At 61.4% G+C, this 26,750-nt stretch overlaps 2 protein-coding genes across 4 annotated transcripts; one reads left to right on the top strand and one right to left on the bottom strand.

The window, feature by feature from the left end:
- Positions 1-443: 443 nt before the first annotated feature.
- GOLGA7B (golgin A7 family member B) lies at positions 444-4,075 on the top strand. The gene is made up of 5 exons (XM_066554525.1): positions 444-549; positions 1,577-1,702; positions 2,072-2,224; positions 2,372-2,473; positions 2,588-4,075. Exons 1-5 carry the CDS (start codon positions 538-540, stop codon positions 2,690-2,692), a joined length of 498 nt encoding a protein of 165 aa, XP_066410622.1. The 5' UTR covers positions 444-537; the 3' UTR covers positions 2,693-4,075.
- A 214-nt stretch (positions 4,076-4,289) lies between these two features.
- Positions 4,290-17,689, bottom strand: CRTAC1 (cartilage acidic protein 1). 3 transcript variants are annotated; one of them, XM_066554524.1, is made up of 16 exons: positions 17,597-17,689; positions 13,716-13,912; positions 12,337-12,533; positions 11,296-11,426; positions 10,526-10,682; positions 9,785-9,919; positions 9,355-9,500; positions 9,039-9,175; positions 8,302-8,384; positions 7,705-7,805; positions 7,452-7,620; positions 6,820-6,965; positions 6,645-6,687; positions 6,058-6,201; positions 4,832-4,957; positions 4,290-4,510 (listed from the first exon to the last, which is right to left on the bottom strand). In XM_066554524.1, the coding sequence occupies exons 1-16, from the start codon at positions 17,639-17,641 to the stop codon at positions 4,383-4,385; spliced, it is 2,085 nt and encodes a 694-aa protein (XP_066410621.1). In that variant the 5' UTR covers positions 17,642-17,689; the 3' UTR covers positions 4,290-4,382. The 3 variants fall into 3 exon arrangements, with proteins under 3 accessions (XP_066410621.1, XP_066410618.1, XP_066410619.1); XM_066554521.1 differs by lacking the exons at positions 4,290-4,510; positions 4,832-4,957 and adding an exon at positions 5,193-5,817; XM_066554522.1 differs by lacking the exons at positions 4,290-4,510; positions 4,832-4,957; positions 6,645-6,687 and adding an exon at positions 5,193-5,817.
- Positions 17,690-26,750: the final 9,061 nt, after the last annotated feature.

Genomic DNA, 26,750 nt, shown 5'->3' with positions numbered 1-26,750 from the left:
CAGCACCAGCTGCAACTCCTTAGCAAACAAACAGCTTCAGATGAGGTCCCTTGGCAGGGCGCTCTGCCAGTCCCACGGTGGACCCCCCCAAATCCCTGCCGGGCCATTCTTACGATCGCTCATACCCTCTGTTACCTCCGGCAGCCCCCTCGGCAGCCAGGCTTCCCCCAGGGACGCCCGGCTGCATCTCGCAGATACCGGGCTGCGGCACTCGCCCTGCCGGACCCCCGGGACGCACAGCAGCCGCCCTCCCTCGCAGCCCCTCTCCGGAGCCAGCCCCGGGGCACCCGGTGCCGCCGTCCGCAGGGGCTCCGCGCCGGCGGCGGCAGGCGCCCATCCCCGGTGCCTCGGGGCGGGCCGCGGCGGACCGGGCGGCTGCGCACACGGGGCGGCCGGGCCCGCCTCCGCCCCTCGGCGCGGCAGCACCGCGGACAGCGCCCGGCCCCGCGCGGCTCCGCACGGCTCCGGAGACGGCGCCGGTGCGGTGCGGTCCCCGCGGCGCGGCACGGCACAGCCCGGCCCGGCGCCCGCCGCGCCATGGCCACGGAGGTGGGTGCGGGCGGCGCGGCGGGGGCGCCCCGGCGGCGGCGCCCCCGGGCCGGACTGCGGCGGAGCTCCCCGGCCCGCGGTGTCCGCCGCCCTGCCCTGCCGGGGAGCGGCACCGACGGGGCTCGGTCCGCGTGGGGTGCGCTGCTGCGGGGGGACAGCGTGGGGCGGGGGTCCGCGGGGATAGCGGTGTGGGGCAGAGAGGGCTCCGTGGGCGCAGAAAGGCCGGTGAGGGGCCTGAAGTGCTGTGGGGTGCAGGGTGGCTGCAGGCCGCCTTTGGTGAAGGCTGGAGCGGGTCAGGGTTGGGCTGTGGGACGGGGGGCTCTCCTCCCACATGCCGTGGGTCGGACGCGGGACGGCCTCAGACGGTCTGTGGGGAACGGAGCAGGCAGTAGCCCCATAGCACCCAGAGGAAGCATGGGGACGGGCCTTGGCACAACCTGGTGCCTCCATCCAGCCACCAAAGCTGCCCCACGGGCTGCAGCTCGGGGGCTGGCACGGGCTCTCACACCCTGTGGGGAGTCAGGGCTTAGCACCTGCTGCCGGGGCTGCCGGTCCTTTTCATGAAGACGCCCCACTGCAGCCTGCCCACCCGCTGGGCCACTGCTGCAGCCTCGCTGCCCAGTCCCTGCTCCTGCTCGGGAGCCTGGGAGCTGTTGGGTTGGCTGTGTTCTGGGGCACTGCTGGGGACGGGGGGCTGTGCCCTCCCTGGGCCATGGCCCGCTGGCAACACACGCGTGCAGGAACCACTGGGGCTGAGACCAGACACCAGCCTGGGGTGGGAGCACTCACACTCACCCTCCTTCCTGTGGAGCAGGGGCTGCCACGGCATCCTCCCCTTGCTGCCATCCTCCCCTCCCCGCCTCGCACCTCCAGCACCAGGCTGTACTCATGGCGTGACACAGCCTGTGCCAGGGGCTCCCTGCAGCCCCTGACACTGGGGAATGGCGCTGCTCCCCAGGCCTCCAGGCCTCCAGCAAGGATGCCCAGCACCCCTGGCTGCAGGCCCCGTCTCACCCTCTGCCCTCAGGTGCACAGCCTACAGGAGCTGCGGCGCAGCGCGTCCCTGGCCACCAAGGTCTTTGTGCAGCGGGATTACAGTGACGGGACCACGTGCCAGTTCCAGACAAAGTTTCCCCCTGAGCTGGAGAGCCGGGTAGGGAGTCTGAGAGGTTGTCAGGGAGGGGGGGTGCCCTACGGGGACTCAGAGGGAAGAAGGGTCTAAAGGTGTGGGGACTTATGGGGTGTTGTATGGCCCTGGGCCAGCCAGTGCTACTGGGTGCATGCAATCACAGCTGGCTTGGCTGGTGTGCAAGGCCTTTGGTGCTCCTGGGGGCTGGGAGGCTCTGGTGAAGGCTGCAGGTGCAGCAGGTCTTGGAACGGGTGGGAGGTGGGCAGGGGCCTGCATCAGCTGGGCAGGGAGGAGAGGGTTAAGTGTTCTCCAAGTCCCCCCAGGAAAGGGGACAAGGTGGTGCAGGGAGTCAGTCCCTGGCCAGACTCCTCTTCACTCTGGTTTCTGTCCTAGATTGAGCGGCAACTTTTTGAGGAAACTGTGAAAACCCTAAATGGCTTCTACGCTGAGGCGGAGAAGATTGGGGGCAGCTCATACCTCGAGGGGTGCCTGGCCTGTGCCACTGCCTATTTCATCTTTCTCTGCATGGAGACACATTATGAGAAGGTGCTGAGGTGAAGGGGAGGGTTCAGGGATGGGCACAGCTGCCAGTGGGCACAGGGATGGCTCAGGGGTGTCACAGGGAACATGGGACTGAGGCCAGAGTAGACAGCAAAGCTGGCAGGCCCTGAGTGTCCCTCCCTGTGCTGACAGGTCCTGAAGAAGATCTCCAAGTACATCCAGGACCAGAATGAGAAGATCTATGCGCCACGGGGGCTGCTGCTCACTGACCCCCTGGAACGTGGCATGAGGGTCGTATCCTTTGGGCAGCGGGAATGATTGGGGCATGGCAAGGGTGAGGGGAGACTGGGCGTGGGTTCTGGGTGATTGGGCTGGCACATCTCACTGGTGTTCCTTAGCAGGGTCCAGATCGAGATCTCCATCTACGAGGACCGGTGCAGCAGCGGCAGCTCCAGCAGCGGCAGCTCCAGCAGCAGCAGCGGGGGCGGTGGAGGCGGGGCAGGGGGCCGGTGACTGGCCGGGAGTCCCTGCAGGGACTCGTACTGCCGGGACAGTGGCCTCTCCGAGCTCCGCAGGCTGCACTACCAGAGCACCCGCTTCTGAGCCCAGCGAGAGCAGCAGGGGGAGGCCGGGGCTACCGGGTGGGGCTGTCCACCCCCATCTGCTCTTTGTCCCCCGCAGTGGGTCTGCCCCTGCTCGGACCCACTGTGGGCAGAGACTGCTGCTGGGGCATCCCAGGTGCTTCCCACTGAGCCGAACTGTTGCCAAGGGGCTCCTACAGCCCTCCATGTGCGTGGTGCTGCTGCCCCTGCCACAAGCAAAAGGAGCTTGCTCTGCTAGGGGCAGTCCCAGCTGGCAGTGTCCCTGTTGCCAGGCGCTGGGAGTGCTGGGACTGGCAAAGCCTCAGGCAGTGCTAAGCAGGGGATGCACAACCCCACACTCACAGGCACTGACAGCTCTTGCTGCATCCCCTCCTGGGGACAGCCTGCCTTGGTGCTGTGGTGTGGCTCAGCTGCTGCTCGTGCACCGTTCAGGGGGCCTGGCAGAGCACTGGTGCCGCTTCTTCTGCATGATGGGCCGTGCGTTCACCCCAGCTCTGTGCCACCCACTGCCCCATTGCTGCTCTCCTGGCCCCTTCCCCCATCTGGCACTACATCCTCTCCAGCAGCAACCTTCACTGCCCGGACACTGGGCACTTGCTTCTGCTTCTGCTCCCTGCATGACTTGCTGCCATCCCCAGCTGGACCCACGCATCTCTCCAGCCCAGTGTCCAGGCCAGGGAGCTGCAGTGCTGGGCATGGTGATGCCCTGTGCCATGTGCCCTGGACTCATTCATGGCCCGGCACAGTTGAGGCTGAGCTGTGACATGGGTGAGGCAGGCTCCCTGCCCAGTCCTAGCAGAGTTTGCCTGTATCCAGCTCCCAGCAGCCCCTGCCTACTCTGCCCCATGACCTGCCCTAATGCAGGGAGGGTGCCCAGTGGGGCAGCTCCATAAGGACCCTTCCTCTCACACTGCTGAGTCCTCTCCTGCCCACGTGTCCTGCATGCATCTGCCACCAGTGCCCCAATTCTCAGCCTGGTCTGTCAGAGGGACCTTGAGGGGCACCTGAGCCTGGCAGCAAGGTGTGGAGGTTCATGGTCCAGGGGTCAGATAGCAGGAAATAGGAGGGTCCATGTGACATCCAGCACCCCAAGGAGAATTTCTATCTGGGAGCAGGGCTGAACGAAGCTGGCCTTTCTCTCCTGGGAGCCTGGAGGGAGGACCCTGCCCTGTGGGACTTCTTTTGGCTCAGTCATGATGTGTGTGTGGGGTGGCCCTGGCCTCAACGTTCCTGCTGGAGCCCCCCCACCCCTGCATGGAGACCTTCCTCAATAAACCCCACGCTTCTTCCCCCACTGCCTATCCTGCATCTTCTTGTGTTGGGGAGGTGAGCAGGACAACCCTGTGGGGGCACAGAATCAGGCTGGGTATCTCTTTTCACACTGGGTTGCACAGAGCCCCACAAGGGTGAGCATGGGGGGACGGAGGGGATGGAGAGGAGGGGACAGTCTAGGGGAGTAGGGGGACAGGTAGCAGGCACGTGGCCCTGGGACAGGGACACACAAGGAATACAGAGCAGGAAAGGGTTTATTCTGTTGGCACTGGGTGCAACCAGCACAGTGCTGGGGGGTAGCAGGGAACACCTGGCTGCGCCAGAGCAGGCTAATTGTGCCAGCAGCGTCCACCAGCACCCAGGGAGAAGCCGTGGTGACAGTGGCAGTGGAAGGAGCCATAGCTGTTGTGGCAGATATGGTCACAGGGACCAGGCTGTGCCTGGCACTCATCTATGTCTGTGAAAGAAGGAGAGAAGGTCAGAGCTGTGCCAAAGTTACAGGGAGTGTGTGGCATGGGCAGCGCAAGGGATGGAGGAGGCATGAGGGGGACAGCTCCAGGGCTGGGTGAATGTGGGACACAAAGGCAGGTGATCCTGCCACTGCTTGGTGCCAAGGCTGCTGGGTGGCAGATGTCCTTACTCTACCAGCTCCTGCACAGCCACAGTCTGTCCATTCTGCCCCCCAGCAGTCAGGGGCAGTGAGCACAACTGGGCACCCAATCATCTCTGCCGCCAGGGCAGCAGCAGGCAGCGGCAGGGGGGCACTGCAGATACTCACCCAGGCACCGGCTGGCAGCCGGATCGAGGGGACGGAAGCCTGGGTGGCAGAGGCAGCTGTGTGCCCCAGGGCTGTTGATGCACAGCTGGCTGCAGTTGTGCAAGCCCTGAGCACACTCGTCGATGTCTGGTGGGGATAGAGAGAGGAGTGTGGAGTTATAGCATGTAGGGGGGAAAAGCAGCCCAGCCCTGTTGTTGAGGTGCAGGCAGGGCTGCTTGCTGCACCCCAGCCCCTTCAGAGCTGCACATTTTGCTATAGTCCAGTGCAGAACTGGGCCAGGGGCACCACCACTCTCCAGCCAGGTCCCAGCGTGGGCAGAAGCACAAGCACAGCCCAGCCCTGCAGAGCTCAGCAGACCAGGTTAATAGATGGGATATAGTTTATTGGGGGATCTCTGGGAGAGGGGCTGGAAGACTGTTGGGACTAAGCAGGGTCAGACTCCAAACAGTAAGGTCAATACTTTAAAAACCAGACCAGGAGGGTCCTGCCCCTGCAGGGCTGGGAAGAGCCTCCTCTGCCAGGGCTGAGGAGGTGGTTCCTGTCACCGAGGAGGGGGCAGGCGAAGCACACAGTCGCAGGCCAAACCAGCAGGCACATGGTACGGTGTCAAGGCGACGGAGCAAGGTACCAGCATGGCAGGAACAGCACTGGGGCAGGGGGGTGGGCGGGGGAAGGGGCACTGCCAGGCTGCCCCAGGGCTGCTTTCCCAGAGATGGCACAGGACAGCCAGGTCTATGCCCGTCCCACTGCAGGTCACCCCACTATGTCCCAGCCGGCACTTCCAGGGTGGTTCGACGAGGACAGAAAAAGAGAGACAGGTAGAGGCCAGCCCATCCTTCCACCAAGGCTGCTCTGGCGTGTTATGGGCAGGGCTTAAAGTGCATAGAGACAAAGGCAGAGTCCGAGGACTTGAGGGAGGAGGACACTGTGGGGGAGCCCCAGCCAGCTCCCAGCAGAGGGATAGCCCCCAAAAAAGGCCACTTGAGCTGCACAGAGAAGGAGAGAAGGAACAAGCAAGAAAAAGAGAAAGAGAAAGGGAGTCAGTGGCAGCTCAGTGGGAGGCATAGACAAACAGACAGAGAACCAGGGTGGAGGTGGCTGGGCTGCGGTCCGACATGTTGCAGGCTGCGGCCTGGCTTTTGTCAGGGGTGCAACAGCATCCCAAGGTGGTGCTTTGGGGCTGATGCCAGCTGGCATGGGGTCGGGGTGTCCCAGCTATCACTCACCCACGCAAGCTGTGCCATCCTCGTTTGGCTCAAAGCCCCGGCTGCAGCGCTTGTTGCTGCGACAGCGGTACCCGCCATAGGTGTTGATGCAGAGAGGCTTGTCCCGGGGACAGATGAAGGGGAACTCAGTGCACTCATTTGTGTCTGCAAGAGGGTCCTCAGTGTGAGATGTCTGGGCAGAGAGCTTGGGGCTGCCAGCCCCTCCAGTTCCCCCGGTACACTGGATGGTCACCCCAGTGGCAGCCATGCATAAGCCATATCTCTGCCCAGGAGGCTCACAGCCTGGCCACAGCCACCCTGCTGCACCTCTGCTGCCCCTCCCATCGCTCATGGCTGCAGCACACAGCCTGCCACATGCCAGCCATGCCTCCTGCCCTAGCACATTGCTCTCGGTGTTCTCTCAGATACCATGGTGCTCCTCTGGAGCTGTACAGGTGTCCCATTCCCAGGCCATGTGCCAGGCAAGCAGCTGTACCTGGCATGGAGCCATGTGGCAGACAGCCACCTCCCAGTCTCAGAGTGTCCCTCATGGGGCTATGCTACAGCATCCTGGGTACAGGCACACCTGTGCTCCAGCAGCCACTCACCTACACAGCGTCCATTCTCGTGCTGGGAGAATCCCTGCCCGCACTGCATTTGGGAAGAAGCAGAGACCACTGGGATGGGGAGGAATCACCCCTGGGCAGCCACTGAGCCAGCAGAGCCCAGCCCCTTGTTTCTGTCCCCAAAGTGTCACACCCTACACCCACACCTGGCCCTCACCTCTAGAGGGGCAGGCATGAGTGGCTCCTCCACATCCAGAGGGTAGGGGATCTCCAGGACAGAGTTGGTCTCACTGCTCGCCACAGCTCGTGACACCACGCGGCCATCTGGCCAAGTCACCTCCAGGCTGCTGGCTTCGTCACGCCCTGCAGGCGGGCAGCCCATCAAAGGGAGGGTCTCCAGGGTGGGCAGGGGCTGAAAGGAGGCCAGCGGGGTGGTAGGGATGGAGGGGCAAAGTCCTCCCTTGCTCCCTGAGCCCAGCTCCAGGTGCTCATGCTGACAGCCCACACACATGGATATACTCTGAGGGGCGTACATGGGATGACTTTGCAGTGGGCAGAGACACCCCTGAAGGCTTGGCTGCAGCAGGATAGAGCTAAACGGAAGGGAAAGCCCTACTGCCTGGGCAAAGCAGGAGGCAGGGCATGGGGAAGGGAGCAGCTGCCCCTTGCAGCACAGCTGCAGTGGCTGGACAGCCTGCCCCCAGCCTTACACGGAGCCCAGCATACCTAGGGTGACAGGCAGGGACGATTACTGCGCAGCAGGACACCAGGGCAGCACACATGGCCCCTGCCCTGGGGAGTGCCAGGGAAGGCTGGGGATGGAGGCAGCCCCCTGACCCCCTAGCTCACCCAGTCCGAAGTGTGCCACGGGCTCCATCTCGCAGAGGTACCCGGAGCCGCCGTCGATGATGCGCAGGTGGGCCCCGCTGCGCCGCGTGAACAGCACCACCTTGGCCCCCCGCGCAAACGCCCCGAAGCGCGTGCGGGGGATGACGCGCAGCCAGTTGTTATTGGTGCCCTGCAAAGGGAGGCAGAGCAGAGAGATTGAGTTGGGAGGGATGGAAGGGATGGGTACAACACGAGGAGTCCCTGCTTGACTCACCTGGGTGCCCTTGAAGATGGAGATTGGCTGTGCCATGGACTCGCCATGGGATAGGATGAGGTCCAGCATCCCATCGCCATCAAAATCTGTCACTGCACCTCCTGCAAGGACAGAATCATGCTGTGTCTGAGGCCTGGCCCCATGTTCACCAGCACTAGACCTTGCTGCTGCTGTGGCCTTCCACTGGCAATGGGAGCACTCCCAGCTACACAGGGACAGAAAGGAAGATGGGGTGACATCAGTGCAGGAGTGTGGCTGGCACCCTGTAATCAGGTGCATTGGCACCCTGGGCAGTGGAGGGGACAGGCAGTGCCTGGATGGCTGTGGGTCACAGGGAGTTGCCTGACCTCTTCCCAAATGCAGAGGCTGGCTTTGAGCAGTGGACACCCAGGAAGGGGCACATCAAGAGTGTCTCTGGGGTACTGGAGATGGCACTATTGGCTGGGTATGGGTGGAGGGAGAAAGCATGGGGCCATTCCTGGGTGACAGGAGCTCCAGCCTGCTGGTGGGGAGCAGGCAGATAACTCAGCCAGGCATGTGGCATGCTCAGGCAAAGAAGGTGCCAAGCAGTGCTGTGCCAGAGCAAGGTGGACCTACCTGTGCCCCGTCCCTCTGGCTCCAGTGCATCCCCTGGATTCAGCTCTTCCACAATGGGGTCTGAGTGTTCTCTGCGGATGAGCCTGCCAAGGACACACACAGGGTATGAATGCCAGCTCCTGCAGTCCTCAGAACCTTCCTGGACATATCTGTCCCCTCCTGAAGAATCATGGTAGGGGTGACAGCCTTGGTGGCTATAGGGTGTGGACGGAGGATGTGACTGTCCCCTGCCTGTTGGCACATCCCCACTCCATGCAGAGGCAGCAGGAGTTTCATGAGAGCTTCTGGATCTGAACTGCAGAGTAGCAACAGCGTCTGTTGCATCCCTCTGGAACCTGGAGATATCTCCAAAGGGCTCCTTACAAAACCCTTGCCCTCTACCCACCTATGGGTGCAAACATTGGGTAGACAATCAGTTCCCATCACCCTACACACGAGGCAAGGAGGTGCTACACAGAAGTAATAAGACTTGACCCCCACAATTAACAGGAGCCATGAAGAAGTTTTCACACAGCTGCTAATCAGCGGTGCTGGGGACCCCAGGGGCTGCTGCAGGCACGATCACAGTGGCTGGTAAATGATGCCAGGAAGGGCTCAGTCACGACGCCTTTTATGAGCCGAGCCCGAGCCGTGGCACTGCTGGAGAGGAGCCCTGTGAGCCTGGCTGTGCTGCTCGGGCTGCTCGGCTCCCAGCGCAGGGTGCAGGGTGCAGGCTGCCCGGCCCCGCCGGCTCCTACCGGAACAGGCGGTTGGCGGAGGAGCCGCGGTAAGCGATGTTGTTGAAGAAAACCTCCAGCTCCTGATCGTTGTCGAAGTCGGCTGCGATGACGGTGCGGACGGGGGACGGCATGGAGAACTTGGGGGTGGCGATGTCCTGCATGGACACGGCCCGACAATAGGCACAGGAAGCAGGACACCTGGGTCTTGCTTTGATGCCTCGGGTCCCCTCCTCGCTGTCAGGTGGGGCTCAAAGGGAATTCAGAGCTAAGGCAGCCCCGCTGGCCGAGGTGGCTCCGTGGCAGAGCCGCCAGTGCGGGGGCTCCCGGCCCTCACCCGGAATCGGACGCGCCCGGGAGCTCCGCTCTGCAGGTAGAGGCGGTGCGGCCCGTTCCAGTTGCCATAGACGATGTCCACTCGGCCGTCCCGGTTGAAGTCAGCCAGCGCCACACCGCGTCCGTGCTGGTAGGGGTCATCCAGCCCTGGGGAACCGCAAGGGGACAGGGGGAGACGGGAACCCCTCCCTGCCTCCTTGTCCCCAGCACACCTCCCAGGATGTGCTCCACCGTCCCCAGACAGGTTCTCCACGCGCAGGGTTACATCCCTGCTGCGCTGATGGATGCCCCGATGCATCTCAGCCACTGTGGTCAGTGGGGCTCTGGGTCCCCAGGGCTGTCCCCCCACCGCCCTCATCCAGTGCAGGCAGAGCCACCCCTGCCCTGAAGTCCCCAGAGTCTCTGTGTTCCCCCCAGCTTCCCCTACTCACCCACAGCAGCCGCCACGTCCCTGTACGTCCCGTCCCCCCGGTTGTGGAAGAGGAAATTTGGGCTGTTCTCATTACCGCAGAATATGTCAGAGGCACTGTCACTCAGGATGGGGCCCACGGCCACCCCACGGCCGCCTGGGGACAGAGTAGCCCGGGGTGAGGGGACAGCTTCCCCACGGGAGTTTGTGCTCCCCACGTTCCCTCAGTGTTGCCCACACGGTGGAACCAACCCCCCCCCATCACGCGTCCCCTCCACTCCTCCCGCAGCGTCCCATTCTTGCCCACCTCCAATCCCTCTCATCAGGAGCTAATTGGGCCTGGCAGCCGCTTGTGTCACTCCCAACCCTAATCACTGCCATCGCCATGGTGACAACACTCCTAATTACTGACAATTTACCGCTGGGGCACGCAGCAGTCCCCACGGTGGTGGGGCAGCATGGGGCGCAGGCGGGCTTGTTCCTCCCGACGCCTACGTTCCCAAACCCCGCTGCCTGCCCTATGGATGCTGTGAGCTCGGGAGGGACTAGCCCCGGTGATGCTGGGCACAAGGGTCCTGCCAGGCGTGCATCCATGGTCCTGGCGCCTTTCACGGGCCGTGGGGCTGCCACTAGATGGGGCAGTCAGGCAGCCCAACGCGTGGCACGGACCTCGGGCTGCACTGCCCTGCCTCAGCGAGTTCCCCCGTTGGCCGTGCCCTGGAGCGCCCCGTGCCCTCCGCAGGGCCACGGCAGCCGGGTGTACCTGTGTACTTGCTGACGCCAGCCTGGGCGGCCACGTCCACCAGCACCACGACACCGCGGGCAGGGTCACTGGCAGCCACATCCATCTCAATCAGGGCATGGGGGCCCACGTTGCCGCTGGCGTAGTTGGCGATGTAGATGGAGTACCTGCCGGAGCCCTGCAGCCGGCAGCACCGCCTCAGCACCCACCCACCCGCGGCTCATCTGCACGGGGACCACAGGATGCCTGCTGTGAATGCTCTCATTGCTCCGTGGGAGCGGGCACTGCTACTGTGTGCTGAGCGAGAGCTCTGCAAAGCCCACGGCAAAAAGCATCCCAGGAGTAGGGATGTGCCTCATTGCCTCCAGGAGCTCTCTGGTCACAGAGCTGGCATGGGACACATTATCCCCCCTCCCAGCATCCCCGGCGTGCCGGGTCCTCCCAGTTTCCACCGCCCCCTTTGTCCCGTGCAGTAGCTGCACCCTGATTTAGCGATAATCATTTGGAAACAAACCGCTGGAGGAGGAGGACGAAGAAAGAGCAGGTGACAGGAACATAAATCACCTCGACAGGCACGTTTATCAGCTGGTGGCAACCGTGTGGACAGGCATCCACAGTCTCTAGAGCTGGGGCTGTTGCTAGCCCTGACAGTCCAGGGGTGGCTGGGGAGCACCCTTGGCCAAGCAGGGGATGGGACGGGCAAAGGGAGCAGGACCCAGGACTCCACTGAAGGGACACTGGGAGTGGCAGGGGACAAAGATGCCCCTGCCCACAGAACCCTGCTTGCTCACCGTGCGGTCCACGCAGGCAACGGAGCGCCCTGCAAAGCGGCTGGCCACGTCCCGGTTCACCTCGTCACTCAGGATGTCCTCCCAGCGCCCGTTGCGGAGCTTGAACAGTTTGTCTGTGTAGGTGGCCATGCCTGGGGAAGGGGGCACAGGTCAGTGGGCTCCAGCACACCGCCTCCTCCTGAGGAGGGTGCTTTGTAGCAAGGGAGGTTGTGGAAAAGGTACTCTTTTTCCAGAACACCCCAAATATCTGCTGTCCCTGCAGCCCCCTACAGTGCCATAGGGCTGGGCTGCTGCTGCTGCAAGAGCCCCATGACCCTTAAGGGCCACGGGGAGACACACAGAAGAATCAACTCATTAAGCTAAAATATGTCCCAATGAGGCACAGCCCTGTAGATCATCCTCAAGAAAGCAAAAAAAAAAAAAAAATTAAAAAAGAAATCGATTCAGTGGCAGGCACAGTCAGCGAGCTACACCATTTGTGACAGCAGCAATGGCAGATCCTGATTTAGGGACAGGTGTGCCAGCAGCCACTGCCAGCCCAGGTAATTAGGAGCACTGGGAAGACAGATCTGCTGCCTGGAGGTCAGGGACACAGGGCAGAGCTGGGCTGGAGCACCAAACTAGGCAGCCCTGGGGTGCCAGCTTGGAGCATGTAAGTCTTGTTCCCATGAAAGGCATGCCAGGAGCAGGGACAGCACTGGACTTGACTTGGTGCAGCAGGCACAGGAGAGCCATGAGATCAAAGGGGACAACTGCTGCAGGGCACAGCTGGGATTTACAGTCCTGTGGCTGGACAGTCGAGGGGGCAGAAGGGAATCTTCTGTCCCACTTGGGGTGCCACAAAAAGGGTGATGGGCAGCTGGAAGTGCTGACTCGGTGGCTGGCTGGGCTCAGTGTCCCACCCGTGCTGCCATCAATCAATGGAGCCACTCAAGTGAGAAATTAACTCCAGCCCGCACACATCCCTCACACGCCGAAGGTCACGGGCAGCCACGCCGGGGCTCCCCCCGTGCCTGGGGCCCAGCTGCCAGCAAGGCTCACCAGAAAAGGCATTGTTGGTGTTGAGGAAGTAGATCTCCTCGCGGCCGTCACCGTCGATGTCACAGGCTGTCACGCCGATGGCGTTGCCCTGCCGGTCCCGCAGGGCGTAGTACGGGGAGCCCCGCTCATCCTCTGCCATGTTCACCAGCCGCCCCTGCGCCTTGTCGTACTTGAGCACCAGGTTGGGGCCATTGTACCTGTGAGTGTAAGCAGGGGTATTGGCTTCCCGAGGACTGAGGATGGGATAAAAGCCCCTGTCTCACCCCTGGGGGGACACTGGGTGTGATACTGGATTTTCCCCATGATGGGCACTGCAGAGACCTGCATGGTCCATGGAGGCCAAGGACCCTGCCAGGCATCCCATGTCTGGCAGCACCAGTGGGGGTCAGGCAGATAGCAGTACAGGATGGGAGCAGGTCCCTGCTTGCAGAGCTTTCCCAGGGCAAGGAAACTGCCACATGAGGCAAATCCTCTCAGCACGGAGCATCCCACTGGCTCCTCGCCCGCTCCCGCCCAACGCACCAGTAAACAAGTTATACAACGGCCACCACGACTGCTTACAAAACTCCAACTGCCTTCTTGACTCAGCACAGCTGGGAGTGGTGGCCCAGACCCCTCCAGGGTTCCCAATGCTGCCCATGTTTTCCTGCCTCAGTGATGTTCAGAGCAGCATAAGGGCCAGACTGACTGCCTGCCACCATAGTGCCTCCATCTAGCTGGATGGGATCTGTGAGGGTAAAGGTGGGCACACTCTCCAGGTGGGCACACCTGTATGTGCAAGCCTCTTTAGGGAGTGAGGATGGTGGTGTGTACACAGATATCCTGCAGTAGCAGCTCACAGCAGTGCCGGCACACACACAGAAGCTTACACCATGGTCTCTGCTCTTCCTGACCAAGACTGGACCTGCTGGCAGCAGCTGCTCTCTGTCCAGCCCCACTTGGGCACTGGCAGCACAGCACACGGCTCCCTGCTTCCCCGGCTCCTGCCGGCCCTTTCCAGCCATCACTCCAATAAAGGACTATAAAAAACTCCAGCCAATTAACTGAATCTCCAGAGAGAGCTGAGTCCTGTCAGCAGAGCAGAGACGGCCTGGGGACACGCTGGCTGTGCACTGCAGGGTGGACCCTGGCTGCTGGGCAGCTGCCACCGCCCCACAGAGAAGGGACCGATGGGGGCACTCATGTGGTCCTACACAGGCACTCAGCCTGGCATCAACACCTTCTGTGGGTGCACACACACACACAAATTCACTGGTGGGTGCCTGCAGACCTCAACCCACCCACCAGTGTGCACAACCCCCCAGCTGGCCACAAGACCACAGAGGAGAGTGGAATTCCTGTCCCTGCTGTCACTGAGGCATTAGGGGTGCACCACTCACCCTGCCACCACGATCTCGAAGTCACCGTCAGCATCCAGGTCGGTGACGGCCACGCCGTAGTTGAGCTGGGTGGGATTGCTGTCGTAGTCGGGCGGGAGGAGGCGGTGGGTGACGGCTGCAAACATGGGCTCGCTGCGCTGGGAGCCCTCGCTGAGCCAGGCCAGGGACAGCAGGCACAGTGCCAGCATCCTGGACACCTGGGAGAGACCTACAGCCCATCAGCTCAGGAGACACACTGCTCCACCATGCCCAAGCAGCCCACTGTCCTTGCATGGGAGATGCTCTCTTTTCACCCTTTGCCACAGCACCCCAACCTGCACCACACCACCTGTCCCTGGACCCTTGGGCACTGTCACACTGGTGTCCTGGCACTGTTCACCCTTGGGACAAGATCATACTCCAGTGAGCTGGGGCTGAGCAGCAGCCCAGCCTTGGCAGCCCATCCTACTAGAGGGACTGGAGAGGCAGCAGGAGGGCTCTGGGGTGCTGACAAAGCCAGGCTCAGGCCCAGCTCACTCTGTCCTAAGGTGCCACGGGCTTCCAAGGTCCTGGAAAATCAAAATGTCAATCACTGCTCCCTAGACAGGGTCAGAGGAAGAAGACATTCACTGGCCCAATGAGTTTGTCTTCTGTCCAATTGGTCTTCCAGAGCTGGGGAAGTTCACAGGGAGAACACAGGGATACTTTTTCAGGTTACTCCCACATGCCTCAGTTTCTCCATCCTGCTGGAAATGTTCCTCCCAGGGTCTCTGCAGGGTGAGGTCCCTCCAGCCTGGCCAGGGAAAGCTTCTGCACAGGGATGCAGCCATGAGAAGATGCTGGGAGGAACAGGAGACTGGGACGAGAGGCTCATTTAACCTGGACTGCGGAGGACAGCTTCTGCCAGCACTGCTGGCAAGGCTGCAGAGATTTCGGAGCTGGCTCTGACCTGGCTGTAGCACAGGTGATGAGCAAGGTGGCACTTAGGAGGACAACCCCTCATCCCAGGCCTGGCAGTCACGTCCAGAGGGGAAGAGCCCAGAGATGAGCTGTGTGTCCCCAGGCTGTGGGCATGATCCCACATATCTCCACTCCAGCTGGGAGAAAAAGCAGCCTGGTCCGCTCTTGCAAACCAGAGGGGTGGTTGGGGCACCTGGCCTGCAAGGGGACAATGCTGCATGTGACTGTGCCTGGGCAGGACTGCCCTCCCCAGCCAGGAACAGTCCCCCTGTCCAGGAGTGAATGACCCCCTGCCAGCTGACCCCCATGCTGTTGGACTCAGCAAGCCCAGGAAGTGGTGGCAGCTGGGTGGTACCACATATGCCCAGATTGGAGAGGGGAAGGTGCTCAAGATTGAGACCCGAGCAGACCCAACAGATAGTGGAGAACAGTCTGCTGCTGCCTCCTCTGGGGATGGGAATGGTCCCAAGGCTCTCTTGGGGGCCAGGGTTCCCATGCCATAACGAGCTTCCAGGCCTACATGGCTGGGCAGGAAGAGCCTGTTCTCCAGCTGCAGAGTAAACCTTAACCCTACTGGCCACAACATCCATAGCTCTGCATTGCATTGCACCAGCCTACTCCCCTTTCCTCTCCAACTCCATCTATAGCCTGGGCACAGTTTCCAGTGTAGATGTGTGTGTGTCCCCAGCTCTATCCTCAGGAGAGGTATGCTCCCATTCTCTTCCTGTAATGGTCCATTACCCTGCCATGCTGTCTGCAGCAGCTCTTGAGGGGCAGGAGCCTGGATCCTTCCCTGGTGCAGGGGTCCATTCAAGACACAGGTGATGGGGACAGGGCTCATCGGGTTGTTCAGGGATGGGAAAGTCCCTGGGTGTCACTCTGCAGTGCCAGACAGTGAAGTAGGGGGAGCCTTTGCCACAGCCCCACTCCAGGCTTACCAAAATGAGCACGGGGGAGAGCCACTGACATTGTGGACAGATGGGTGCAGGGCTGCCACATAAGCCCCTGGCCCTGCAGAGCAGTGCTGCCTCACTCCCAGCCACAGCCAGATGATGGGTGGCTGTCCCCAGCCCATTGGCAGGGCTCTCTGTCTTTGCCCACTCCAGCTCCCACTCCCCAGAGCCTGGACTGCTACCACATGCCCCCTCTGCCTCATCCAGCTGCAGCTGAAATCCCTCCAAGCTGGATGGAGCTTTTCCAGTAGGAAACAATGCTCTTGATTGGAGACAAAAGGCTTTTCCCAGTGGATCCGGTGCTTGGTGCCATGGGAAAGGGATGCCCAGCCCAGAGCCAGGCCATTTTGGGAAGGGGAAGGGAGGCAGACTTGGGCTCTGCATGTCAGATGCAGAAGGGCCTCATCATTCCCAGCATGCTTTTGATAGAACCACAGTCCCAGCATGAAGCTTCACCTGGGGTTTGAGGCCATGGTGCCCTGCCTGTATTCAGGGCAGACCTCAGTCTATCTTGCTCCAGCAGAGTCACATCCTGGCTTGTGTTGTGGCATCTGGTAGCAAGGTCACCCCAGGGGGTTTCTGCAGTATGGCTAGTGACATGAAGCCAAGGTGCCAAGCAGGGCAGAGCCACTGGGAGGGTGCCAAGGCACCCGTGCAGGGTGCAGCCAGGCAGCCCAGGGGGAGCATGCTGGCCCCAGGGCAGAGATGCAGCATGTAGGATTCATCTGAGCCCATGTATTGCTATGGCCAGCAGTGCCCAATGAGGAGGGTGGCAAGGGGACCCTGGGACAGGCAGGTGATTGGGCCCCAGACCTCTCACCACAAGTGGGGAGATACTGTCCCCAGATGTCCTCACTGTACACACATGGAAGTCCCCTAGTCTACATCATGGGGAAGGGGGGTGTGAGGTCCCTGTGTGGCCGCTCCACCCCGCATGTCACCGTGACATTGCTGCCCTGCTCACCACGCACCCCAGTGATGTCATGCTCCACCACTGCAGCAATGTCCCCCTGTGGGCCGCAGTCAGCTCCACGACATTTCTTGACATCATGCAGCAAGGGCATCACTGCACCCCAAATGCACCCCAAAGCAGTGACAACATGTGACATCCCAGCACCTCATGCCGCCATGCTGCACATGCCCCAGTAACATCATATTCTCATTGCTAGCACTGCCAGGCTGCCACAGCTGTACAGGGACAGGGCAGAGGACAGGCAGGAGACGTCCCACAGACCCAGCAGACCTCTCTTCCACAGCAGCTGGGCTGCCCAGAGTACCAGCAGTGCCGCTCCACAGCTCCTCAATGCCCAGCAGCCCAGACCCTGCAGTGCCTCTGCTCCAGCCAAAGCCCATGAGCCTGGGTCCTGCTGCGACGTCTGCTCGCTGCTGCGAGCCTGTCCCTCCTATGCAGGACTCCTCAGTGCTGGACCTGGCAGGCTGGGGCTCAGCCAGCAGCAGCCAATGCAGTGTAGAGATGAGCAGTCACCTTAGCCTCTGAGCTCGCCCCAGAGGGACACCAGCTCCTTGGGGGGCTCAGGCCCACCAGCACACAGCCACCTCCTTCCCACGCAGGCAGGTACATGGCTGGACCCCTCTGCCCACTCCCCCCGCTCCTCCATGGGCTCGGCCACGACCAAGCACAAGTGCCGCTATAAAGAGGGGCTGTCCCTCGCTGCTCACAGTCCTGCTGCTCCTGCCAGCGCTCTCCAGTCCCAGCACACACCTCCCATCACCGTACAGCCTCTTGAGCACGGTCCTCCCCAGCCCAGCATCCTTCCATCCCCATCCCATCCTTCTTCCCGCTCCCTCCCAGCTCACTACCCCGCATCCCCACCACGCCACGGGGACAGGCTACGTGCCCGCGGTCCCGCTCCGCCCTCCACCAACTTCTCCCCGGGCCGGTGACCGTGCCGGAGTTGACAGACGCCCCTCCCCGCCCCGGAGTCCCCGGGAAACTTCGCGGAGCAGCAAAACCACACGGCTACTCACGGGCCAGGGGGGCCGCCCGGCGCCCCCACGGCGGCGGGAGCGCATCCCGCACCGCCGCCTCGCCGCCCGCCGCGCCTCCGCCTCCGGTGCTCCGCTCCCGGCTCCCGACGGGCCCGGCCCGCCCGCGCGGCGCCTTAAGAACGGGCGGCGGCGGCGGCGGCGAGCGGGGCGGGGGCGCCGCTGCCAATGGGGAGCGCGGGGTGGGGCCGCCCGCAGCCAGGTCCGGCCCCGCGGTGCTGCGGGGGGGCACGGGGAGCATCGCCCCGGGCACCGGGAGGAGAGGGGCGCCCCGCGATGCCGGAGTCACGGCCCAGAGAGCTGCATGGCCACGGCGGGCAGCGTGTCCCGGCTCGCTGCGGTCACTCCGGGGTGCTGGATGGGGAGCAGTAGGGCCATGGCTGGGCACGGCTCCCCAGCTCCTGCGAGGGCCGCTGGCGCGATGAACCGAGCAGAGCCAGGGGCCTGACCCGCACTGGGGGCGGCGGAGGTCGGGCACAGGAGGAGGAAAGAGAGCGGAGCTGGGCACGTCCCTGGTGCAACACTGTTTTCTTGGAAGGGCAAGGGAGGACAGTTTTAAACTAAAAGAGAGGAGATCTAAATAAGATGTTAGAAGGAAATTATTCACAGTGACAATGGTGAGACACAGGAACGGGTTGCTCAGAGAAGTTTTAGGTGCCCCATCCTTCGAAGTGCTCAAGGCCAGGCTGGATGGAGCCCTGGGCGACCTGATCTAGTAGGCAGCATCCCTGTCCATGGCAGGGGGATTGGAACTAGATGATCTTTAAGGTCCCTTCCATCCCAAACCATTCTATTGTTCTACGAATCCAGCGCTCAGCCACACCCCGAGGGGTCAGCACCTGCCTGTGTCATCACCCTGCACATCACCATCTCTCTCTGCAGGGGCCCCAGGAGTGGCTGTGCCATGGAAGCCAGCCTGAACTCTAAGAAAGGCCCCATCTTAGGTCACACAAGGCACTGACTTGCCCAAAATCTTGTAGCCAGTGGATGCCCCAGGCAGGATGGCATTTATGCAAGCCTGCCTTTGCCAACCTGTTTTCCTGAGGGGCTGGGCACAGAGCTCTCTGTGTGTCTCTGGAAGCACAAAGTGACTGTGGCAGGGACTGGGACAGCACTGACAGGGCACATGGCTGCCAGGTCACTCTAGTGTGGCACATTCACACTGTGGCACTGTGAGAGACAGCAGCAGAGACATGTTGGAAGACAGCAGGAACTCATGCCACTCTGGCTGCTTCAAGTGGCTAATCACCTCCTCTGGTAAAGCTCTTATTTCTCATTGAACATGTCTGGCTACAGCTTCTGCCTGTTGCTCCTGTTCTTCTCTCCCTGCTAGATTTGAGAGCTCTCCAGTCACAGTGATTGTTTCCCACAACGGTGCTTCCATACAGCCATCAAATACCCCTTTATTTCATTGCTGACGACTCCCTCTTGCAGGGTGCCTGGCTGAGCACCAGGCTTGCTGCGTGGCTGCCTGCTGCAGGGTCCTCACAGACAGAATGCTGGCATCCAGGCACAGGGAGCCTGCTACAGGGCACTGCCATGGGGCAGGAACCACACCAGCTCTCTGCATTTGCCATGCTGAGCCATGATGCCAAGCAAAACCACCAGACTGGGATGTCGGTGTGAGCACCACACATGTGCAATGCCGTGCTTGTGTGCCCCCGTGCACCCCAGTGCTGTGGGTGTGCTCTGCCCGCCAGTGTCCACAGCCCCATGCCCAGCTGCAACCTTGCATGAGTGCGTGTGTGCTCAGGGTGAGCGCTCCTGCTGTCGAGCTGCTCGCTCATCCCAGCTTTGGTAACACCTGGATAATTATTCGTACAAACTGCAAAGCTGGCTCCCACTGCCCTCCCCGTGACTGGCAGGTACAGCAAACACACATGCCAGCAGGCAGCCAGCTCGAGCATGCCAGGACCGTGAATAGCACCGGGCACAGCGGCTCCCTGGGGTTCTAAACCCAGCATGCCAGCACAGTGGGGCTTGGCGCTGGGCACGAGCACATGCACACACAGGCAGGGCTGTCGGTGTGCCAGCGCAGCGCACATGCAGCCGTGCAGCCGTGCGTGTGCATCAGTGTGTGCATGGCACAGGGCACGGCTGGGCACATGGTGCCATGCACGCACTTGTGCAGCCCCGCAGGTGCACACGCCGTGTCCCTGGGGTGTGCTCACCCCACAGCTCCCCGTAGCACACACGTGCTGAGTGCCAGCAGGACACACGAGCCGAGAGCACCTTGCATGCTGCAGCCCCCAGGCACTGCTGCTGGCACCCAGTGGGGTGGTTTTCCACTCCTGGGGCTGCAGGGTGTTCCCCAATAGCTGCTTTTGGAGCAGTGTCCTTCCCATGGATGCTGCCACCTTGCCAGGATATTTCTTTGCAGCCAGCAGATGCCTTGGTGCAAACAACAGCCACGGCCATAAGAAACATCCTTGCACCAGTCCCTGGGCCCTGTGCTGGCCTAGATGTCTCCATCCCACCCCTCTGGATGCAACCACACTGGGGACATAATGGGGCAGGCACCTTGGGGTGTGACAGAGCTCTCTGCAAGAGGCTGCAGAGGGAAGCACAGAGCATCAGTGGAAGGAGCTGGGATGCATGAGAACAGTGGCAGGGACGTTTGCAGAGCAGTGAGGTAGGGCGCAGGCGTTGGGGCACAGGGAGCCTGGCAGTGTGGTGCACAGAGGGGGGTGGGATGTGCAGGGAATGGTGGCACGGTGATGGGGACAATGCACAGGAAATTAGAGTGAGCAGCAGCCAGACACGCTGCGGGGGGAAGGGAGATGCTGCGCTCCACTGAGGGCTGTGTGAAGGAGGGGGAAGGCTCTTCTGCTGAGCTGGGGCCAGCATGAGTACCAGCCACCTCTTTGTACATCTGGGGCCTCCCTTTCCCATCCCCGGGACTAATATGTCCCAGTTTCCCCTGGCCCTTGCTCCTGGGGCCCCATCCATGCCAACCCAGCTCCCAGGGAATGGGAACCGTCTTAAAGCCAGCAGCCCTGATGCTTGGTGACCCTCTGCCTCGTGGCTCATCTGCCACCCCAGGCTCTCCCTGGGGAGAAGGCAGCAGGAAGGTGGGAAGCAGTCTGCCCCGTGCTTGCATTGCAGTGGGCAGAGGGGTGGCACAGGGCACTGCCAAGCAGAGTAAGCCTGTGTGGTGGCAGTGCCAGATGACCCCTGTGGCTCTTGCAGGGATAGTACTGCTCTGGGAGCAGGATAGGAATCCACCTAGGATCAGAGACAGGAATCCACCCGGGATCAGCTGGATTCATAGAGCACTCATCCAGCAAATGTCCTCCAGCAAATTTCAGAGGTTCAATACAAACAGGGTGCAGGTGAGCACAGGAATGCTGACTGAAGGCACTAACCTCCAGGATACTTCACTGGAGCCATCACTCCCCTTTCTAGAGCATTATGAGGGCCAGACACCTGCACACAGCCTGGTGGGTGCACAGCACACACACACACACACACACACACACTGCCAGCACACTCACAAGCACTTGCACACACACAACAGTCTGTGAGCAGCCACCCCCTCTGCCTGTGTGAGCACTCAGTGTGCCACCCAAATGTGCGTGCAGACCATGCACACACACACCTGCACTCACACGTGCATGCAGTGATGTGCAAACATCCCATCATATACCCCTGCTGCTTTTTGACACAAGGAGAGGGCTCACACTGCCACCACAACACGCTGCGGATTCCTCGGCTGCCCAGCCAATCTGGCTCTTGCCTGGCACTGCTTTTTTCTCTGGAGGGGCTGTGCTGGGATATCCCTGCTCCGAGGGTCTAATTTCCACTGTAAATGTATTCATGGATAATTTATCCCCAGTTGTTCCTGTGCTAATGTTGTCTTTTAGCTGAAATAGCTCTCCTCCTCCCTGGTGTTTACCCTGCTGATGTATTTATAGTGAGCACTCCGTTTCCCCACAGCCTGCGCTGTGCTGGGCACGAGTCGCTGTCCTCCCTTCACGGGTCTCCTGGGCTCTGCCTCCCTGGCAGCCCCACGATACCTCTGCTCCTCTTCCAGGCTGATTCCAGCACAGGCAGGTCCCTTGGGGCCCAGGCAGGCATGAAAGCAAGTGCCCAGTCCTGCCAGAAATGCCTTCCTGGTTCCTCCTAGGATTGCTTTACCTCTCCCATGTCTGCGTGCCCATTGTGTGGTGGCTCACAGTGATGGACTCCCATGCTCAGATGGCTCCTTACTTCATGCTGTCCCCTCCCTGCCATTGTCCCACAGTGTCTGATCTCCTGTCTCGCCCACAGACCTCCTCTCTCTCTGCACCCCAGATCACACTGCTCCCGTGTCCCCTGGACACCTTTCAGCATGGGGTCTCTTTGTGCCGCAGCTGGCAGTGACCTGGCACCTGTCACCCATCCCAGCGGCTCCCTGTGAGCTTTTTCCCCCAGCACCCTTCCCCAGTCCCCTCCTGCTGCCAGCAGTAGTCCCTCTCAGGTTCTCGCTGGGCACGGCAAACCCTGGGAAGGAATTACCATCACCAAAGTCAGGTTAACCCCCAAATTTGTTTAATCTAGTCTCCTTCCAGTTTAATCCAGTCCTCTTCCTCACAGGTTTCCCACATCCTTGGCAGCAGCAGGGTGTGAATGCTGGATCCCAGGCACTGCTCACCCAGGGGTCTCCAGGGGTGCCCAGCCCCTGCCCTGGGACCCCCAGCCCTGCAGCTCTCTCACAGCCCAGCCCCTGTCTCTGCACAGCCTCCCTGGACCCCACACGGTCCCCAGCCTCTCCTGTCACCGTGCACAGTGCCCCCGGGTCCCCGCTTGGACTCTTCCTGTCGCCGGGACATCATTAGAAATGTTAATTATTTATTATCACTAAAAGCCCTTTTTGCTGCATTGCTGTTCTCTGCCTATCTCTCTGCCCCGTGCTGCCTGTAACCGGATCCGCCTGTGCTTGCCTCCTGCCTCGCAGTCCCTGTCCCTGCTTTCCCTCCTACCTGCTGGGACACAGGGTGGGGGAGCGAGAGCCTTCCACCACCCCCTGCAGGACGTGGCCCTATGGGACGAGCTGGACTTGTCCCACTGGGATCCCAGAGCCATGTCTGGTGTGGAGATGCACCAGTAGCAGTGCCCAACCTGGGGACTGGCCTGTCCCATGCCAGGAGAGGGGACAGGAAGACAGAGGAAGGACCTGGCTGGTGCTGTGATGGAGCAAGGAACCATTAGCTCTTCTCAGCCAAGGACAATTTTGTCCCTCCCCAGAAGCAGTGGGATGGGGCTCCCTGGCCAAGGGATATCAGCAGGGTGGTGGCATCAGACTGTGCTGCAGCCCTCTCAGACAGCATCCCTGACTGGGAAAGGGCAAACAGGCTGAGGGGGAACCTGCGGTGGTGCTTGCAGCCAGCTGGGGCTAGCAGGACATGCTTGGGGCAGCCAGCTGCTTCAGAGAAGCCATGCAGCTGCAAGGAGGCAGGGGAATGCCCAGCCTGCACAGCTCAGCCTCCTCTGCCAGGGCTCCTGAAAGATTTATCAGCTCCAAGTGGATCCCATTGATGAATCAATTAAAGCTTATCAAAAGCAGTGGAGTTCCTTCCCATGGGGTAGGGCTGGCAGTGGATGCAGCAGCTCTGCCACAGCCAGCGCTGGGTGAGATTGGGAACTGTTTCAGGTTGCAACATCCCTGAACACTGCTGGGCAGAAATCACCTCCTGGCAGCATCTGTGCCTACTAGAGCCAGCCAGAGCACCCTGGTACCTTCTAGGGACTGTGGCAGAGCAGGCTGTGACAGCGCCGATGGGAGCCAACTGGAGTCGACATAAAACCTGGATCCCTCCCAAGAGCCCTCTCCTTCGTATTCCCCCATCTCCAAAAGGAGCCAGGCTATCCAGGTTAGCAAGCTCCCCAGCCCTGGTGCTGTCACCCCTGTGCTGCAGGGTCCTGCTCAGTGCTGGAGAGCCAGGCAGCAGCGGGAAGGAGGCTGCAGCGACAGCTGTGGGAGAGACGCTGGGGATGGCTCCCACGGGAGCGCAGGGAGGAGCACCCAGGCCGCTCCTGGAGCAGTATTGATTCCTGCAGCACAAGCACTGCCTCCTGTGCCTATTCATTGTCGATGTGCAGGAGAACAAGCAGCAGGAGAGCCCGGCTCCCCCCTGCACAGCAGCCCACACTGCTCGGGGCCGCGCCACTTCCCTGCCCGCCGGCCGCCGGCAGCACCGGCGTCTGCCCGCACCGCCGCCCGCTGCCCTGCATTGCACAGCGCCGTCACGAACCGCCGGGTCCCCGGGTGCTTTGTGCAATAATGCAAAGCAGATCTAATCCACCCCAGCCCCGAGCTCTCTGCAGTCCCCTCCCCACAGGCTGAGCGTGTTCCCTGGCCAGGCACGGGAGAAGGACCCAGGGCGGCGGGGGCTCTGCCTGCCCCTGGAGCTGACAGCCGATTCCCCTGCCGTTCCTGCACACCCCTTGCGGTTCCCCAGAGCTTTTCTCTGCCAAAAGCACTCTGTAAGCATTTGCTCTGCAGCAATAAATCAGAGGGATGCTCACACAAGCACGGGCCAGCCCTGTGCTCCCTGGGACCAGGGTGCAGCAAGGTGCTTGAGGCAATGTTCAGCCCCAGAAGGTGGTTCATTCATTTCCTGTCTGCCCACAGCTTGGTGGGGCTCCAGATGGCAGTTCTCTGAACTCCTTGGGTTGTCTGGGTCCTTTAGGACTAGAGCAGAGCAACCAGGGACACCTCTGGACCCATGTGTGGTCCCAGAGGGTCCCCAGGACTGGCTGGGGTCTGACATGGATGCAACAGCCTTGGTTGTGGACAAGGTGGTTCCCTGTCGCCGGACCATGCCTGGTTGTCGATGTTCCTCCTGCTCAAACTCTGGCAAGGAGCCAGGGAGGAGCAGCCCTGCCCTGCCCCCTCTGACACCCCCATGAGCATGTTGAGCCTGCAAGTTCTCAGCTCCCTGAGAGCTCCGGGAGTCACAGGAATTGGCAGGCTCTCTGCGGGCTGGGAAGAGACTCCAGGGCTCACAGAGAAAAGGCTGGTCAGGGAGAGCTGATGTTGCCCCATGCTGTCCTTTCCATTTCAAGGGCCAGGGCTCAAGCCAGTGGATGCTGGGCAAGCAAGAGCTGTATGCACAGCCCACTTGAGATCAGTCCCAGATCTGGGGCTGCCAACAGCTCCTTTCTCTCCTGCACTGCTCCTTTCAGCCTGTGCCTCCCCATGGCCCCAGCTGATGCAGTTGCAGATAAATAGACAAGGAGAGCCAGGCAGCAGCTCCCGGCTTGCTGTGCTGTCCCCTGGGAGGCACAGACATGGCAGCTTTAGATCAAGACTCTTCAGAAGCAAGAACAATCCCAGCTATCAGCAGAGAGCGGCTGCTGGTTCCCGGCATTCACTCCGCTGGGTACACGACATGGGCAGTGGGTTTTGGACCGAGGTACTGGGACCACTGATGGGATACTGGAGCTCCCACCAGCATGGCCAGGCTGGGGGCAGAGCAGGCAGCAACAGGTGATCCCCTGTCCCAAAACTGGGAGCAGTGGGAGCCCAGTGCCACCCTGCTCTATGCAGAACTAGAGTCAGCCTATAGGGAGTGGGACCTCCATGCCTGGGAAGACTCCCAGGACCCCTCAGACCACTCTAGCCCAGGAGAAGCTGAGCCATGGTCAAGCCAAACCCTACAATACTATTCTGGGGTAGCTCAGGGACCAGTTCAGGTGGGATGCCCTGACCCATTTGTCCTTTCCTGGGGATCATAGGGGTGTTAGTGCACAGTGGGTCTCTGTCCCCATGGGTGGTGATCTGGGGGGTACCACCGTGTCCTTTGAGGGAAGCAGGAGCACAGACACAGTGGCTGAGGCTGGAGAGGACACGAGATTATGTTTCTAGTGGACAAAAAGAAGGGGGTCCTTCTGCAGCCTACACCTTGCAGTGCTTGGACTGTTTTACTGCTGCCATGGAAACTGCTGTGGAGCATCATTCTGTTGCACTGGCCAGGGTGACCGGGCCATGGCAGTTCCCAACCTTCCTCGTGCTCTTACACCTGGATTTACAGAGTGGGAGAGGCTGGATGCTGCCTGCCAGTCACCATCCTTGGGTCACCCTGTGACAGGATGGGGGCATCCCTGGGTAGAGCACCCAAAGAGCAGAAGGGATGGAGAAACCAGGTAAGTGCTGGCAGGGGCTGTCTGGTGCCATTCCCAGACAAACTCAGCTCCCACGCGGCCAGGGGCTCCACGCTGCTTGGCCTCCCACAAACATAAATCATTTTCTAATTTATAACATGAATAATTGATTTTGCCTCCATAGCTGGCGATAAATCTCCTGTGCGCACATGCATAAGAAAATAATAATAATGAAAGCGATCAGGATCTGCTGCCATCGATTACCTGTGAGAGGGAACATGGTCCCCTGTGTGCCACATGAGGCTGGGAGAGGGGCTGCTCCCAGGGGATGCTGTGTGGCCCTGCCTGATGTGAGCTTTCCTTGTCCTGAGCAGGGGCACCTGTCTGAGGTGGGATGACTGGACCTATCCTAGTCTGAGCCCCTGGGGCTGTACTGGCACCCACACTGGGCACTCAGGAAGGTCGGAGTATTTCAGGGTATCCCAGACCTCAGGCATGTGCGGTCCCTGCCTCATAACTGCACCTAAGGAGGGATAAGGTGCTTGGCATAGCCCCATTCAGGGATGCCGCGTGCGATGCCTCAGTGGCACCTGACCGTGACCGTGACCGTGACCGGTCCCCCGTCCCTCGGCAGCTTCAGTCCAGGGGGAGCTGCAGAAGCCGTTCTGGCTCCCGGCTGCCCGGTCCCGGCACGGGCAGGCAGCGTGCACGCCATGGGACACTCCTCTGCCCGGGTCACCTCCGGTACCCACCCCATGAAGCTGGCTGGGATACAGCCGGACGGAAATCGCATCGGAGAGCTTCGGCTCCGTAGGGAGGAGGTCCTGGAGCGGGGAGTGGGCAGAGACCCGCTGCCCATCAGCCAAACTAACCAGGGCGGCCGCACCGGCTGGCCCGAAGCCTTCCTAGTGCGGTGTCCCCACGTCTGCCCGCCCGGTCACAGCGAGCACCACGGCTCCCGCCCGCTGTGTGACCCTGAACGGTGACGGGACACCGACGGCTCCCGCGGGCGGGAGCGGGGGTCGCTCTCCCTGTGTCCACCACCATCCCA

The sequence above is a fragment of the Molothrus aeneus genome, chromosome 8, assembly GCF_037042795.1.
Source record: "Molothrus aeneus isolate 106 chromosome 8, BPBGC_Maene_1.0, whole genome shotgun sequence".
In the NCBI taxonomy this organism is placed as follows: domain Eukaryota; kingdom Metazoa; phylum Chordata; class Aves; order Passeriformes; family Icteridae; genus Molothrus; species Molothrus aeneus.
This window is presented reverse-complemented; position numbering and strand designations above follow the sequence as displayed.